We start from the raw sequence: 15,352 nt of genomic DNA, 5'->3' as shown, positions 1-15,352 counted from the left end.
ATCTAACCCAGGGGCACTTTACTACAGAACATCCTCAGCCCCTTTTATTTTTTATTTTGAGACAGGGTCTCCACTAAGTTGCTGAGGGCCTTGCTAAAGTTGCTGAAGCTGGCCTTGAATTTGCATTCCTCCAGTCTCAGCCTCCCAAGTTGCTTGGAGTATTATAGACATGTGCCACTATGCCCAGGATGGATTCCCAATTCTTAAGGAAAAGAGCCATAGCTGGTTTGAGTATTATGTTTAATGTAAGACAGTAGATTGACAAGAGTTTGGTGCAGAACTAAGATATCGGAATCAGTTCTAGTCAATAAGTTTATAACCTAGGCACTTGAACAAAAAATTGGCCCTGCTGTCCTGAATCCTTCAAGACCATCGGCACACCACCAGCCTGGGGCTCCAACACTGGTATCTTGCTACTTGGAGGCTTGAGTAGAATCCACATGTTCTCAATTGACAATGAATCCGAAGGCTGGTGCTAAACATTATAGCAGGTGTATTTTCAGGACAGGCTTGATGAAGGAGAAGACAGAACTGGACACAGGGCCCAAGTTTGCTGGACATTTGCTACATGCAGTAGTCCAAGAGGCTCACAGCTTGAGAGTTTAACCTATCTACCTTCCACATGTCTATCCTGCCTGACTGCTCATGGTAGCAAAGAAGGTGACCATCCAGCTAAAGAAAGATCTTTCTAAAAGCTGTATTTGGCATAAGCTAATGCCACTGCTAGTGCTGCCAGTGGCCAGGCACAGGTGCAGAAGGCCCTGAGGAGTTGGGAGGAAGGGAGAACAATATGCAGACAGAGCAGGAAATAGCTCAGGTTCTTGGACCAGGAACCCAAGGGATAAAGGCCATGCAGTAAAGGGTAACATACAGTCCTTCTCTTTGGTCAGGCAAAGGCCCTAATACAGGCCTGAAAGGCAAAAGGGCTAAGGAGTGCAGGCTCAGCCCTGGGGCCCTGGCTTTAGGCCCATCACATGGAGGCGATGATGCTGTGAGAGGCAAGGCAAGAAGACAGAGCCAAGTCAGGCTGGTCACATCTAGGTCCTAGGAGCTGCCCTTGTCTTTGTCATCCACCAGATCATACCTGAGGAGACAAGAAGAGGGCTCAAATGGAATGATGATTCTTGTGTCCTCTTAAAAATGAGACACAATCCAAGAACTCCTAATGTCATAGAATCAGTGGTCTCAGTTCATATTCTATCCTTTTGTCCTTCCTGAGACTGGGATTTCTCCTACCTAATTATTCAGCCTCAGCCCCACCCATGCAGACACTCACCAATGGGCTGCGCCCTGGGAAAGGTCTATCTCCGCCAGATCCAGCTGCACCTGGTTTGGACAAGATGTTATTTTTATGTCTCCAAAGACTGTGTCCCATTATCACATAGTTCTGGTCCCAAACAGCTGCAGAGGTGATAGGGTCACCTCCAAAGTTCCACCTGGGATGTTTCCCCCTTATTAGGGCCTACACCTTGGTCCCAGCAGCACCCAACTCTCGCCTTCACCCGGCCATCCCTGCCCTCTTAACTTACCTTGCCCAGAAGCTCCCGCTCTCTTGACATGAAGGAGGAGTTAGACTTCACAGAGACATCCAGCTTTCGCCTGAGGGCCTCCTCTAGAGGCAGTTCCCACTCAAACCTGCGGAGGAGTGGGTGTTAGGGCCAGGGTGCCTCCCAAGCCTTCCACCTCTCCATCTGAATACCCACTCACTGACCGATCATTGAATTCAGGATTGAGGGTCTTCTTCTTCTGTGAGGTCTTCCTCTTGGTGCTGCGGTTCTTGTCTGGCAGTAGTAATAGTGACACATAGGGGTCAGGGGGATCCCGTCCATTTTGTCGAAGGGCCCTGTAACAGGAGCTGTAGGTGATGAAGTAATCTAAGGAAAGACAGGGAGGGAAGCTGAAGGACTTGAAGGCAGGGCCTCACCGGCAGCTGTGAACAATGCTGACCAGCTTGCGTTCTTCACTGTAGTACCATACTGTCAACTTCACCTGGCCCAGAGGCCCAGCAGGAGCCTCAGGGGAACTGTGAAGAAATGGAAATAGGTCTGGAGAAGGTAGCGCCTCGGGAGCCTTTAATTCATGCTTTATACTCCTGTCTGCATCCCATCTTCTTTTCAGCCCTTTACCTGTCACCATGTGTTAGGCGCTGCCGGAGTTCTGGAGCTGAGGAGGTGATGGGAGGCAGTCCCCCCCAGAGCTCTGGTTCCTCACTCAGAGAGGAGGAGCTATGGCTATAGCTGTGGCTACGCGCTTCCACTCCTGAGTGCTGGGACACCAGGACCTGGGGGTAAGAAAGCTGTAAGCTGGGCATAGTTCTCCTAACACCTGTGCTGTAAGGGCACTGCCCTCTGTTCCCACCCTCTTGAGTGTCCTCCATCCAGGAAGGTCCTCTCCTCTCCCTCCAGGCCCACCTACCATCTCCTGGCACTCACCCCTAGCTGTGCTCTCAGTAGCACCTGCCCCTGACCACTGGTGAGCACAAACCAACGGTCCAAACAGAGCTGATCTGCCTCAAGGAGCTCCGAGAGGGGCAGGGATAACGAGCCCAAGGCACCAGTCCCCTCACTCCGAACCTGTAGGGCAACAGGACTGTGATCAGGCAAATGCATCATCAACAAATTATTTTATTTGATGTTCACAATCTAAACACTTAGGTATTTTGGTGAGAGATAACCTTTAACGGCAGGGAAGCCATGATGACAGTTGCTGGTCCCTCTTTCATTCCTGTCTTAACCAAAGTAGACTATAGTATCTTTATTTTCTAAGTCTTCTAAAATTTCTACCTGCAGAGTGGAGATAGAGTGACCAAAATGAAACACTCCCAGCCCATCCTCCTCTCATCTCCATATTCCACATGTACAACATTTATAACCTTCATGTTGGGCTGGACGTATCTCAGTAGCATACGCTTGGCAAGCACAATGTCCCGGCTTCAATCCCCAGCAAATAAATAAATAAATGCAATCCTCCTGTTTTCTTGTTTTCAAGTATAATTCTAATATGCACATATCTCGTTCATGATTTACCAACTTTATGTAGTGATTCCCTGCTATGAAAGATGAGCAACTGAGAGCTCATTTATACCTCTTCTGTACATCTGCTAATATTCAGTTAGGTTATTGTTAATTCTATTCATTTCTATTTTAACTTTTTTTAGGGGGGATGAGGTTTATTAGGGATTGAACTAGTTTCTATTTTATTTCGTGTGTGTGTGTGTGTGTGTGTGTGTGTGTGTGTGTTACTGGGGATCAAACCCAGAGCCTCATGCATGCTAGGCAAGTGCTTTACCACTAAGCTACATCCTGACCCTTAGTTTCTATTTAATTTATATAATCCTCTACTGTTCTATCAGTTTAGAAAGTATTTATTTTCCTTTTTTTAATGTTTTTTAGTTGTTGATGGACCTTTATTTATTTAAATGTGGTGCTGAGAATTGTGCCAGTGCTTTGCTCCACCACTGAGCCGCAACTCCAGCCCTTGAAAGTGTATCTTATCACCTGATTCCATGAGAACAGGACACGAGCACTCCTATATTACTTTCTGTCTATCCTCTCCCTGTCACATACTTGTTTATTTTTTGTTTATCTATTAACCCACTGAAATCTAGTTTCTACTCCATCTAAGCCAATAAAGTTACTCTAATAGTGATCTCCTTTCCAAAGTCAATTATATATATATATATATTTTTTTTAAATATATATATATATATATATATATATGAGTGGCTATATAATATATATATATTTTAAAATATATATGTAAAATATATATATTTTAAAATATATATAATTTAAATATATATATATATATATATATATGTATTTTTTTTTTTTTTAAGACACTAAGTCACCCAGCAGGCCTTTGTCATTTCTTGCTTTGATTACTGATCTACCTACACCAGTGTAGTCCTTCCAAGTCCATTTTTTTACCCTGCTGTCGGCATAACCTTCCTAAAATGCAAATCTGGACATGGTCACCATTCATGCCTTTAAAAGTTTCCCTAAGTTTTCAGATAAAATCCAGATTCTTAGCATAATATTTAAGATTCTTTATGATCTTGTCCCTTCCTTTATAATAAATTTGCCTTCTCTCTCCTCCACTCTTAAAGGTATTTTCCTATCCCCACACCCCCACCCCCAACTTTCTTGGTATTGGTGATTGAAACCAAGGGTGTTTTACCACTGAGCTACATTTCCAGACCTTTTTATTATTTTGAGACAGGGTCTTGCTAAGTTGTCCAGGCTGGGATCAAACTTGCAATGCTCCTGCTTCAGCCTCCTGGGTCTCTGGGATTACAGGTATGCACAACTGCACCTGGCTTTTCTTGCCCTTCTTTTCTACTGCCCTTGCCTACTTTCCCATAAGTTCAGAGGTCATGTAAGGATGCCTTCTACTGCCTCCAGTTCATCCCCAGTCTGTTAGAACACCTCCTTTTTTTCTCTATATTACCTTTTACCTCAGTTATTATTCTAGAAGTATTCTCTGGTTATTGTTCTCCCCGAAGAAGAGTATGAATTCCATAATATAAGAACTCAATCTTTTAGCTCTGATTGTCCTGTGCCTAGTGCAGTGCCTGGCCCATTGTGGGAACCTGATAAGTATTTGTAGAGTAAATTCATAGTACCTGCAACTCCAGGCTCTCAGTATATGGCTTCCTGATGAGAAAGGAGGCATTCTCGTCCCACACAGGGGCTGAAGTTTGGGAAACAGTCTGGTGGAGAGGAGGTGTTAAGATCAGTGGTTGATCCTCCCTCCTCTCCTTTTCCCTCCATCTCAACTTGCAACCATTCCTAATACCTTGGTTTTATGGGCAGTCTCCCCCACAGTAAGAGTAGCATAAGTACTAGGAGGCTTGGTGCCTTTTCGGAGCTGGAAAGAAAATATTGTGTTAGTCTTAAATTTGGACCTGGTTAGGCAGATCTCCCTGTTACAAATTATAGCCACAGCTAGTGGCCACATCTCCATTTTCACTTGCCATTACTCTCACAATCTTGCACAATTGTCCCACCCCAGCACCGCCCAGAAAGAAAGAGGGGCCATTTACTATTCCAAATCCATGAGGAACATTCACACCTGCAGGAGGCAGAAGGGCCAGGGAGCTGTGGGGTGTGGGGAACAGCTCTCACCGGCAGGTCTACTGCCCGCTCCACAAAGACAGACAGCAGAGCTGCTGCCAGCTCTGCACTCTTCTGTGTCTGGATCAGACTGTTCACTTTCAGCACCTGGAGGAGGACACACAGGGGCTTGGGGTGGGAACCGATACTGTGGTGCATGACACAAGCTGAGAGAAGAGCTCACCCTGCCTCCTCCTGGCTCCCTGTCTTCCTCCAGTCTCCTCCTTACCTCCTCTAACTCAGCAGCGGTGGGCTGGGGAGTCAGACGCTCCAGTCGCAAGTGCAGGCGGCCAGATGGGACATCCTCCAGGGTCAACCACTGTGGAAGCAGGTGATGAAAAACTTGAGGATGTGGGGATGAAAACGATGAGAACAAGGCTTAGGTCAAGATCAGAAAGGATTGTTGGTTCTAATCCCATGCCCACCTCGTCAAGGAAGCCACTGTTTAGCACTGCGGTGAGACTCACTTTACACCTGTGGAGGAAAAAGATTAAGAAAGAGGCATGATCAAACCAGCACTCCCTCTCCTGTTTGCCCATATAGACTACCACCCTCTCACCTGCCCAGAAAGTCATCCTTGTCCAAGTCCTTGTCAAAGACCTCAACCTCTAACTCTTGGCCTGGAATTGGTGTGACAATCACCTAGTGGGAGAAAATTGGGAAATGAAAGGGAATTATCTGAACCCAGGGACATTTTACCACTGAGTCACATCCCCAACCCTTTTAATTTTTTTTGAAATAAGATCTTGATAAATTGCTGAGGCTGGCCTCAAACTTGAGGTCCTTCTGCCTTAGCCTCCTGAGTTGCTGGGATTACAGGGTGTGTGCCACCACACCCAGGTAGCAACCTCAGAACTGGAGAGAAGAATGGGGCAGGCGAGGCCCAGTCAATTCTGACCTCAAAAATCTCATTCCAGCGAGGGTTGAGATCTTCCCGCACAACACTGCTCCGGAAACTTCGTCCTGCCAGCTTTAGTTTGACGTAGGGGTCTGACTTGCCCTTCACCAATCCCCCCAAGAAACGGTCTTTGGCAATCAGGTCCTGGGCCTCTAACACATGGATCCGAAGCACATTCTGCAAGAGGGACAGATGGGGCACCAAGGGGCAGTTAAAGGGAACGAAATCTCTTAGAACCATTGCTTACTTAGGGTGTGCAAATAAACCCTAGCACTTGCCAGATATCAACTTACTTCAGTCCCAAAGTGGCTGTCAGGAGTTGTGTGACAGGGCCGCGGTGGAGTGTCCACACTGCTGCCTGTCTGGAAGCTCTCACTGTCTAGGTCCCAAGAACCAGGAGTACCAGACACAGTGGGGAAGCAGATTTCTGACGAATTCAAGTACAATATCTGGGAGGGTAATATGGTTGCCAAATCAAGGAAGTGCAGTTAGCCATCAGCAGGAAAGGCGTGTGGGGACTGGAAGACAGAGCCACGGCTCTGACAGGGGAACGAGGTCCCTGACTTAGTTGGGTATATCTCTATAAGGTTTCTTTCACACCCACCCCCAACCATTCCCTCCCACTGTCAGATTAATAACAAACTTATTTTTTGGTATTGGGGACTGAACCCAGGGAAGCTTCATCACTGAACCACATCCCAGTCCTTTATTTTTCATTTGAGACAAGGTCTTGCTAAATTGCTGAGGCTGGCCTTGAACTTGAGATCCTTCCGCTTCAGTCTCCAGTCCCTCGGATTACAGGTGTGTGCCACTGCACCCAGCAATAGAAATTGCTTTGTGTGCCTGCTAGGTGCTTCTACAGATACCAGCTCACTTCATCAGGCTCCCCTTCCCTTCTCTGAAGACTGAGGAATCAACCATCCTTCCCCGGCCCGCAGCACTTCCTCCATTTCCATACCCGCATGACCAGTTTCATGTAGAGTCTGGAGTTTAGGCCAGAGCTGCTGAGTTGGAACCACTGGTCCAGGGTAAGTTCGGGGGCAGTCAGCAGACGGGACAGAGGCAGAGTTAGCGCCCCTAAAGTCAGGGCCCTGGAGTCATCCTTCACCTACAGGAGTAGAAGGAGGGAATGTAGTGAAGGAATTAGAGGAAAGGGAGGCACATGGGAAATCATAACACAGTCCCAGCTTCATTCTTCTTCCTACCGTCACAAAGTTTTGTTCAATTCGGGGCTATCTTACAGTCCTCTACCCATGCGAGTGTCCCTCCCACCTTTGCTCATTCTGTTTCCATTACTTGGAAAGTTCTCATTCTCCTTTCCTCTGCCTATTTAAATCCTACTTATCCTTCAGGGCTCAATTTAAAAGACTACTTCTACTGGGCGTGGTGGTGCACACCTATAATCCCAGCAGCTCGGGAGGCTGAGGCAGGAGGATCACAGTCAACCTCAGCAATTTAGCGAGGCCCTAAGCAACTCAGTGAAATTCTGTCTCTAAATAACATACAGAAAGGGCTGGGGATGTGGTTCAGTGGTTAAGTGCCCCTGGGTTCAATTTCCGGTAACAAAACAAAAAACTGGCCAGTAAGTGCTATGAAGGCAGACAATTTTTCATGCTTTTCTTTTTTCCTTCCTTCTCCCTCTCCCTCTCCCTCCTTTTTTTCCCTCTAATACTGAAGATAGAATCCAGATGCATGATAGGCAGCACTTTACCACTGAGCTACATCATTTCATTCATATAATGTTTTTTCTTATTCTTAGCAGTACTAGGGATTGAACCCAGGGGTGCTCTACCGCTGAGCTAAATCCACAGCCCTCTATATATTATTTATTTTGAGACAGGGTCTCTAATTGGGCTCAGGGGTACACATCTGTAATCCCAGCATTTGGGAGGCTGAGGCAGGAGGATTGTAAGTTTGAGACCAGCCTTGAAAACTTAGTAAGAACCTGTCTCAAAAAATAAATAAAAAGGGTTGAGGATGTAGCTCAGTGGTAGAGTACCTCTGGATTCAATCCCCAGTACTTAAAAAAAAAAAAAAAGAAGAAAAGAAAAAGAGGGAGAGATAGGGTCTCACTAGATTTCCCAGGCCAGACTTGAATTTGTGATCCTCCTGCCTAAGCCTCCCAGCATCTGGGATTACATTACATTTTACAGGGGCTGGGGCTATAGCTCAGTTGGCAGAGTGCTTGCCTTGCAAGCACAAGGCCTTGGGTTCAATCCCCAGCACTGCAAAAAAAAAAAATTCTTCTTCTTTTGGTCTGGGGTTGTGGTTCAGTGGTGGAGCATTCACCTAGCACGTGTGAGGCCCTGGGTTCGATCCTCAGCACCACATTAAAATAAAACATTACATTTTGCCATCACATCTGGCAAAAATCACTCATCTTAAGTATACAATTATCAATTATAAAAAATTATCCTTGGGGCTGGGGAGATAGCTTAGTTGGTAGAGTGCTTGCCTTGTAAGCGCAAGGCCCTGAGTTCGATCCCCAGCACCCAAAAAAAAAAAAAAAAAAATTATCCTAGAGTGCTTGCCTCACAGGCACAAGGCCCTGAGTTTAATCCCCAGCACCACAAAAAAAAACAAAAAACTGATCCTAGGGCTGGGGGTACAGCTCAGTGGTAGAGTACTTGCCTAACAAGCAAATGGTTCTTAGGTTCCAAACTGAGCACCACACACAAGAAAAAGAAAGTAAATAGGAATCAAAGGAGAGAAGCAATAGTACGAATTTCGGGAAAAAAGAACTAGGCGAATAGTGATTATCTCACCTGAACGTCGAGCTCCTGGGTTCGAGGGTCTTGCAGGAAGAACCGGAAGGCTTCCTCCCATACTGGGGAGTTGGTGCTGTAGACAGTCTGGAGATAGGGAGGATGGGATAAGGGTATGAATGATAATACCATTCTCATTTCTCCAGAAAGTACTCGCAGGCTTTCTGAAGGGGAGCCTTCAGCTCAAGAACAGTCTCCCCCCACAAATTACCCCCCACCCCCAGATCCTAACTTTTACCTTGCTCTCCTGAGTCACATCCTGAATTGACAATTGAACCATGGGGTTGGGTTCCTTGTTCATCTTCTTCAGCTGTAGAGGTAGAATTCAAAGATCATCATCTTGGGAATTTGGGTTTTAGTGAAGAAAGGTAGGATCAGACCAGATCTCTTCCCTGAGGTGGACCTCTGTGGAACCCCTGCATTAGATGTCCCTGCTTCTAGAGCAAGGAAGACAGTGACATTTATGTCCTCATCAAAGAGGGTATGGGAATGCTGCAGCCAGGGCTCCCTGTTCATCACCCTGGCAGCCCAACTCACAGGAAGATCTTGGGCCCGATCCAGGTAGACAACTAGGATGGCAGCTGATGGGGGATCTGGTCGAGAGGAGACTCCCTGATTCCACTGTAAAACCTGGGGAACAGGAAGTAAAAGTCAGACCCTGGTTCTCTTAATGTCTACTTCCAATATTTCTCCCCTGCCAGCTTCATGTTTCCCAAATGGCTTACCTGCTCCAGTTTTTCTGCATCTGGCAGAAGTGACAGCCATTCTAGCCTCAAGTGAACTTGGCCTTGCCCACCTTGTAGAGGGAACCACTGAAGGGAGAAGTAGAAGAAACTGAAGTGTAGTGGACATCAGATACCTATTCCAACCACTTTCCCACCAATGTAGCAGCTATTGTCTGCCAAAGGTTGAGATCACTGCCGTTTTTCTCTTCAAACTTACATCATCCAGTACTCCAGCCTGTAATACCTTCCCTACATCCAGCTTCATTCTTGGGAGGCAGGGAAAAGAGAAGGTATTGAGAGGGAGAAAAGAAGAGTGTTGTAATTTGCAGCATGTCAATAGCCTTTTACTCACCCACCCAGATATAACTGGCAGATCACAGACTCCCTTCTGAGATATTTGCATGTGTGTGTGTGTCCATGGGCATGGGGGAAGGAAAATGAAATGTGAATCCATTAAATCCATTAAATCCGTTTCCAGAAAACGACTATAATTACCTCTGAGCTCTCAGAATCTTAACAGGCAGAGTCTTACCTGCCCAGAAAGTCATCTTTATCTGGATCCTTGTCAAACACCTCCACCTCAATTTCCTGCCCTGGGACTTCATGTACTATCACCTGGGAGCACAGATGGAGAAGGGTCTCATGAGCTGCAGCTGTGAGATCATCCAATCAGCATCTTCCCCCACAACCTTTCAGGGCCTTCCCATTTCATGCAGGCTTCCTCGTCCTTGGCTTTCTACCTCATAAGTTTCTCTCCATTGAGGGTTGAGTTCCTCATCGATGACACGACTGCAGAATGTCTGGGTGCCCACACGCACAAGTGCATAGGGATCTGACTTGCCCTCAATCAGGCCCTTCACATATTTGTCCTTGGAACTCAGCCCTTGAGCAGCCAGCAGATGAATACGAATAATGCCCTGGGGTTAGGAATCAGTTGGTGAGAATCTGAAGAACCCAGCACAGAGGTTTTAAAAGAAGGATCTATCTGATGTGGGGAGAGGCCATACCCTAGGCAGAGGGGAACGCAACTGGGCCACATCTTGAAGGTCAGGCACAAGGGGCACCAACAGTCGGTTGGGCAACACGAGGAAGGCAGCAATGGAATCCATGATCATGGTATCAGAGAGTGAGCTGAATAAGGGAGTAGAAAAGAAATATGGCCCCACCTTCCATTTTTTCCCCAAACCCAAATTTGTTACTGCAAAGAGAGACTTAAAGCTATAAGGAAGTCTGTTCTTGAAATTCCTTTTGCTACTCTTATATTCTAATTCCCCACCTACTGCTCTATTTCTTCTTCATCCCAGCTTTTCTTTCTCTTTTTTGCCCCAGCTTGAGCAGTCTTCCATGTTCTTTATTCCCTACCAAAATGCATGTTCTTCCCACAGAAAAAAAATCACAGTATGAAGCTTTACAGGAATAATTTTCTTTTCTTTTTTTTTTTTGCGGTGCTGGGGATTGAACCCAGGGCCTTGTGCTTGCAAGGCAAGCACTCTACCAACTGAGCTATATCCCCAGCCCAGGAATAACTTTCTTATCTCCCCAACTAGAGTCACAACCTTAGAGAGGGGACAAGCTATATCTTTTACTGCTTTGCAGTCCCTAAATCCTCAACCCAGGGCTAGGATACTTAGCAGGTGCTCAGTAAACTCTTAATACCTAAGTCCTGGAATATCGAGCAGGTTGGTCATCCCTGTCCAGTTGATGTCTAAGGTCTGGAACGAAAGGGCAGAGGGGTCAGGACAGATCCTATGGGTCACAGTCATAACCACCCAGTGGTTGCCAGGTCTCTCAGCTTTTTGTCAGTTGCCTTCTCATTCCCCATAGCTACCTACCTTTACCCTCCCAATCCTGTTTCCCCAACCCCCTTCAATGTTATCCCTTACCGGGCGTCGAATAAAGAACATTGACACAGCCCCCACAATAGGAAGGTCCCCCATGAGTGGCTCAAGAATCACCCGCAAGATGCCATGTAGCTAGAGCGAGAAGAGAAGACCAAAGCTTTTCCTCAGAAAAGACATGCAGTTCACCTTTGGTCTTTCCATCCTCCCACTTCCTCATATCCCATTAAATATCCTCCCAACCCTAGAACGAGGGCCCCTAACATCTGTCCTACCTGCATGCCCTTTACTCCTGCTTTGCAGAAATATTTCTTTACTTCCACATCAATCTGCACATCACCTACATAGCTGAGGGTTGGTGAAGAAGAGAACAAAGAAGGTTAGCGTTAGGCTGAAGTGGGTTGGGGATGATATGACCAGGACCCACTGCAGGAAGAGTGGTGAGTGGCATTACCTGATGTTCAAGTCCAGCAAGATCTGGTCTTTTCTCTGACTAGGGTGAACCTTGACTCCGATGATGCGCAATGGCTAGACAGAGAGGAAATCTCAAAGGCAGAAGCACCTCAGCCCCCTCCAGCCTGCCCACCTTCATCCTCCCTGTCCCATATCCTCCCACATATACCTTTTCACCCAGTTCCACTCGTGTAAATGTAAATGTTTGCAGATGAGGGTTAGATCCCCGAACAGCTGGGGCCACAGTTTCAGCCAGAAGTTTTTCCATGTACTGGCCCAGGAAGGGCCAAACCTGGCCCATAATCTGGGAGGAAAGGGAGATGGTCAGAGGAGAGGCCCATCCACCTTTTAAAGACAAGTTTCTCCAGAATCCTACCCATGGGCAGCACCGGGGATGAGGCTCAGGCTAGAATTAAAGTGTGGCAGGGCCTGGCCAAAGGAACAAACCCCCATCCTCCCTTCAAGCAAAATAAAAATCAGGACAGCCCTCACCTTGTTTAGCCATTCAGCCTTCTCCACATCTGGGAAGCTGACCTGCAGCGGGAGAAGGCACAGAGTGACAAACACATCTTCTGCCTGTGTTTCCTAAGAAGTTTGTGGGATGCCCACAAAGGAGAGGGAACATGGCTATACAACAGGGACTCCTCACACCCAGAGCTGACAGGGGTGGGGGTGTCCTAAGGTTTCATTTCTCAGAATTTGGGGAATCTGAGGCTCTCTAGTAAGGGGAGCTAGCAGGGTGTGGGCCATGCAAAGATGTTTTGTGGATAGCTCAGTGATGTGAAATGACAGCTGCTGGGTCAGAGGAGGAATGGGGAGGAGAAGGGCACATTCTTTCTGGAGGGGGAGGTCCTGTCAAATCAGAGCTGAGGGAATCCTGGGATTGACAAAGCTTATTCCTTTGTCCAGTCTTCCCTCCTCCCCTTGGACTGGACTGAGGACTCCGTCCCAAGAAGGTGAAGAAGAAATCAAATCCTTAATGAGAGAAGGTCTAGAAGATGTGTTTAGGCTCTGTGTGTGTGTGTGTGTGTGTGTGTGTGTGTGTGTGAGAGAGAGAGAGAGAGATTGAGAGAGAGAGAGAGAGAGAGAGAGAGAGAGAGAGAGAGAGAGAGAGAGAGACTTCCTCTCTAAAGCATTTGTTGTGCAGTTCTTCTTTGTCTGCTGGACAGGAGGGCAGTGGTATCTGCCTCCCCTCCCTGTGCAACCTCCACGCCCCACCACCACCACACACACACACACACTGTTTTGTCTCCCCCCACCCCTCCTTCTTCTTTTGAGTCAGGGCCTGAGTGGTTGAGGCTAGCATGGAACTTTCAATTCTCCTGCCTCAGGCCTCAGCCTCCTCAGTAGCTGGGATTACAGGTGTGAGCCACCTCACAGCTTTCCTTCATTGTCTTGGAAAAGGGCCTAGCAAATCCCACCATACACATATATACATTTTCTTCAGCCCTTTCTCAAGCACGTCCTAGCATGTCCTGTTTCTCTCTCGCCTGTGTGACTCCTTTCATGGGAAAGGGCACCTGTGCTCTGTATGGATGTATGGGATGAGGAGTAGCTGGGACAGTGGCTACCCAGGCTACAAGTCCCCTAGGACCATTTCTCCTCCTTTCTCTTCTCCAGTCCACCTTGGGAAGTGTGTGTGCCTATGTGTACCTAGTATCAACTTGATTCCTCTCTTCTGCCATCTCCCATTAGACTGGTACCTCTGCTGAGAGGAGCAGAAAGGGTGGCAGGGAGGACCCGTAAACCGCCTTGCCTCTGCAAGGCCGGAGAGAAGGCATTTGCCTCAGCCCTGGAGAGGAGCGCAGAAATAAGGGATGGAGTCAACCGAGCAAGCGCAACCACAATCCGGAAAAGGGTGGGGCCAGACAGGAGCCGGTGCAGTGGGGGCAGCGGGAACTGCAGCAGCCACACTATCCTCCCAGCACCCGCTCCCTTGACCCAGCATCCGTCTCAACTACACTGCAGCCGGGCTGCAGCTCAATCCAGGAGTTGGGACTCAGTTAAGCAATGCTCCGAGGGCTGGGTCCCTCCAGGTACCCAGGGATAAGATCGGGAAAAGGGGAAAACCGATGGCCTAAAGTAAGTAAAAAGTCTTGAGGAGACAAGGAAAGGGAGGGAACCTCTGAGCAGTAACGGGGACGGATATACCCAGGCGCAGAGTAGCAAGGATGCCAGTGGTACCAGAAACTAGGAGTAGCGTTCAAGATGTCAAGGCTAGGAGGGAGAGACTTGTCTGGGACTGGCCCCCAGATGTTATCTTGCTACTGCCCCAGAGTAGGGAAAGAAGTCCTGATTCTGTGGAAGGAAAGGGTGGGTGGGGAGAGTGGGTAGTCGGTCCAACAGAGGCGCGTCCCAACAGGCAAGCAACTAGCGGGGCAAGAGGTGTAAATCTGGGGCTCATTGTCCCAAGATGGGGAGCTAACTTTAGGAGTAGGAGAACCCCAGAACAGATGAGGCTGTGCTGCACCAAGGACTGAAGTGGGTAGCTCACCCAGGCAGGTAGCTCTCGATGACTCATATAAAGCGTTTTTGCCGTGAGCCGCTCCTCGTCGTCCAGTAGCTGCCTTGCTGCCCGAAGACTCCTCTCTTTCTCGTCGCGGACCCGGCGCCAACCCAGGTAGAGGGCAAGGCCGAAGAGTACGAAACCCACGCTGAGCCCCACTGCCCCGGCCAGGTACACGGGCACCAGCACCAGCAGCCGCCGCCCAAAGGAAGTCAGCACCGCCAGCGCCTCACTCGCCGCGCCTGGACCAGCAGGTGGGATCCCCGAACCTGGGTCCGGCTTTGTGGGAGCAGCAGGGGGCTGGTCAGGGGGCTCTGAGAGAGCAGAAGGCTGGTCTGCCGGGCTGGGGCTGGGACTAGGGCCCTCTCCAGGAGACCGCTCCATGGTGCCACCTCTGGGAGGACCCTCCCGACCAACAGACCGGCTAGAGAGTGCCTAGTTTTGAGACCAGCTCCCCCCGTTGCAAGCAGTGATCCCCGGGATGGGGGAGGGGACCCAGGCCACGCCCCTACCCCTGACAGTTTGGGTTGGTTCGCGCTGCCTACACCGAGGTGGAGTCAAAAGGTTGAGACTCCACCCCTCTTCTGCGGGAAAGGGAGCGGGCTTCGGATAGACAGGACCTCCCTGATTGGACAAGAGTGTCAAGATGAGCGGTCTGGGACGGCGGGAAAAGGAGGAAAGGGGCTAAAGGACTGCACTCTATTGGCCATAAAGAGAAGGAGGCGTGGCATACCATTTAAAGCTGGGCGGGACCAAGTGCTCCTCCCCCCGTGGGATAGAGCGCCTGTGGTATGACGTCATGCAGAACCACAGCACCAATTACTCGGTTTTAGAGGGGAGATGGGTTTACGAAGTTGAGAGGTTGTGGGTGGTTAATATTTCCTTCTACCTATTCAATTTGGCCGGATTTAGTATGGGATTCTTACATGTTCATTTTTCAACTTTTCCTAGTTTCGATTCTCCAAACACATTCCTTTAGTCTTCAATTTTTTTTTTTTTTTTTTTTTTCCTGGCTGCCCTTACAAAAAGAAAGGAAATGACCCTATTTGGAAT

General features: G+C 48.2%; 1 protein-coding gene across 2 annotated transcripts; it reads right to left on the bottom strand.

The window, feature by feature from the left end:
* Positions 1-204: 204 nt before the first annotated feature.
* Esyt1 (extended synaptotagmin 1) lies at positions 205-15,270 on the bottom strand. 2 transcript variants are annotated; one of them, XM_047549036.1, is made up of 31 exons: positions 14,288-15,269; positions 12,286-12,327; positions 11,963-12,097; positions 11,795-11,868; positions 11,616-11,688; positions 11,386-11,475; positions 11,159-11,214; positions 10,510-10,633; positions 10,243-10,419; positions 10,035-10,117; positions 9,720-9,768; positions 9,503-9,589; positions 9,315-9,407; positions 9,016-9,087; positions 8,778-8,864; positions 6,971-7,120; positions 6,306-6,461; positions 6,013-6,189; positions 5,674-5,756; positions 5,540-5,588; positions 5,344-5,433; positions 5,127-5,222; positions 4,798-4,869; positions 4,625-4,711; positions 2,433-2,573; positions 2,127-2,281; positions 1,925-2,023; positions 1,712-1,843; positions 1,530-1,635; positions 1,277-1,326; positions 205-1,084 (listed from the first exon to the last, which is right to left on the bottom strand). In XM_047549036.1, the coding sequence occupies exons 1-31, from the start codon at positions 14,681-14,683 to the stop codon at positions 1,045-1,047; spliced, it is 3,321 nt and encodes a 1,106-aa protein (XP_047404992.1). In that variant the 5' UTR covers positions 14,684-15,269; the 3' UTR covers positions 205-1,044. The 2 variants fall into 2 exon arrangements, with proteins under 2 accessions (XP_047404992.1, XP_047404993.1); XM_047549037.1 differs by lacking the exon at positions 11,386-11,475 and having other exon boundaries at positions 14,288-15,270.
* Positions 15,271-15,352: the final 82 nt, after the last annotated feature.

This window comes from Sciurus carolinensis, chromosome 4 (assembly GCF_902686445.1).
Source record: "Sciurus carolinensis chromosome 4, mSciCar1.2, whole genome shotgun sequence".
Classification (NCBI taxonomy): Eukaryota; Metazoa; Chordata; class Mammalia; order Rodentia; family Sciuridae; genus Sciurus; species Sciurus carolinensis.
This window is presented reverse-complemented; position numbering and strand designations above follow the sequence as displayed.

What these genes read in the sequence shown, in the direction of transcription:
- Esyt1 (XM_047549036.1), bottom strand. Translation starts at nt 14,683, where the DNA reads ATGGAGCGGTCTCCTGGAGAGGGCCCTAGTCCCAGCCCCAGCCCGGCA. An exon ending in AGGCTGGAGTACTGGATGAT is followed by an intron (nt 9,590 to 9,719) that starts GTAAGTTTGAAG and finishes TTCTCCCTTCAG; the next exon opens with TGGTTCCCTCTACAAGGTGG. An exon ending in AGCATTGTTCACAGCTGCCG is followed by an intron (nt 1,844 to 1,924) that starts GTGAGGCCCTGC and finishes CTCCTGTTACAG; the next exon opens with GGCCCTTCGACAAAATGGAC.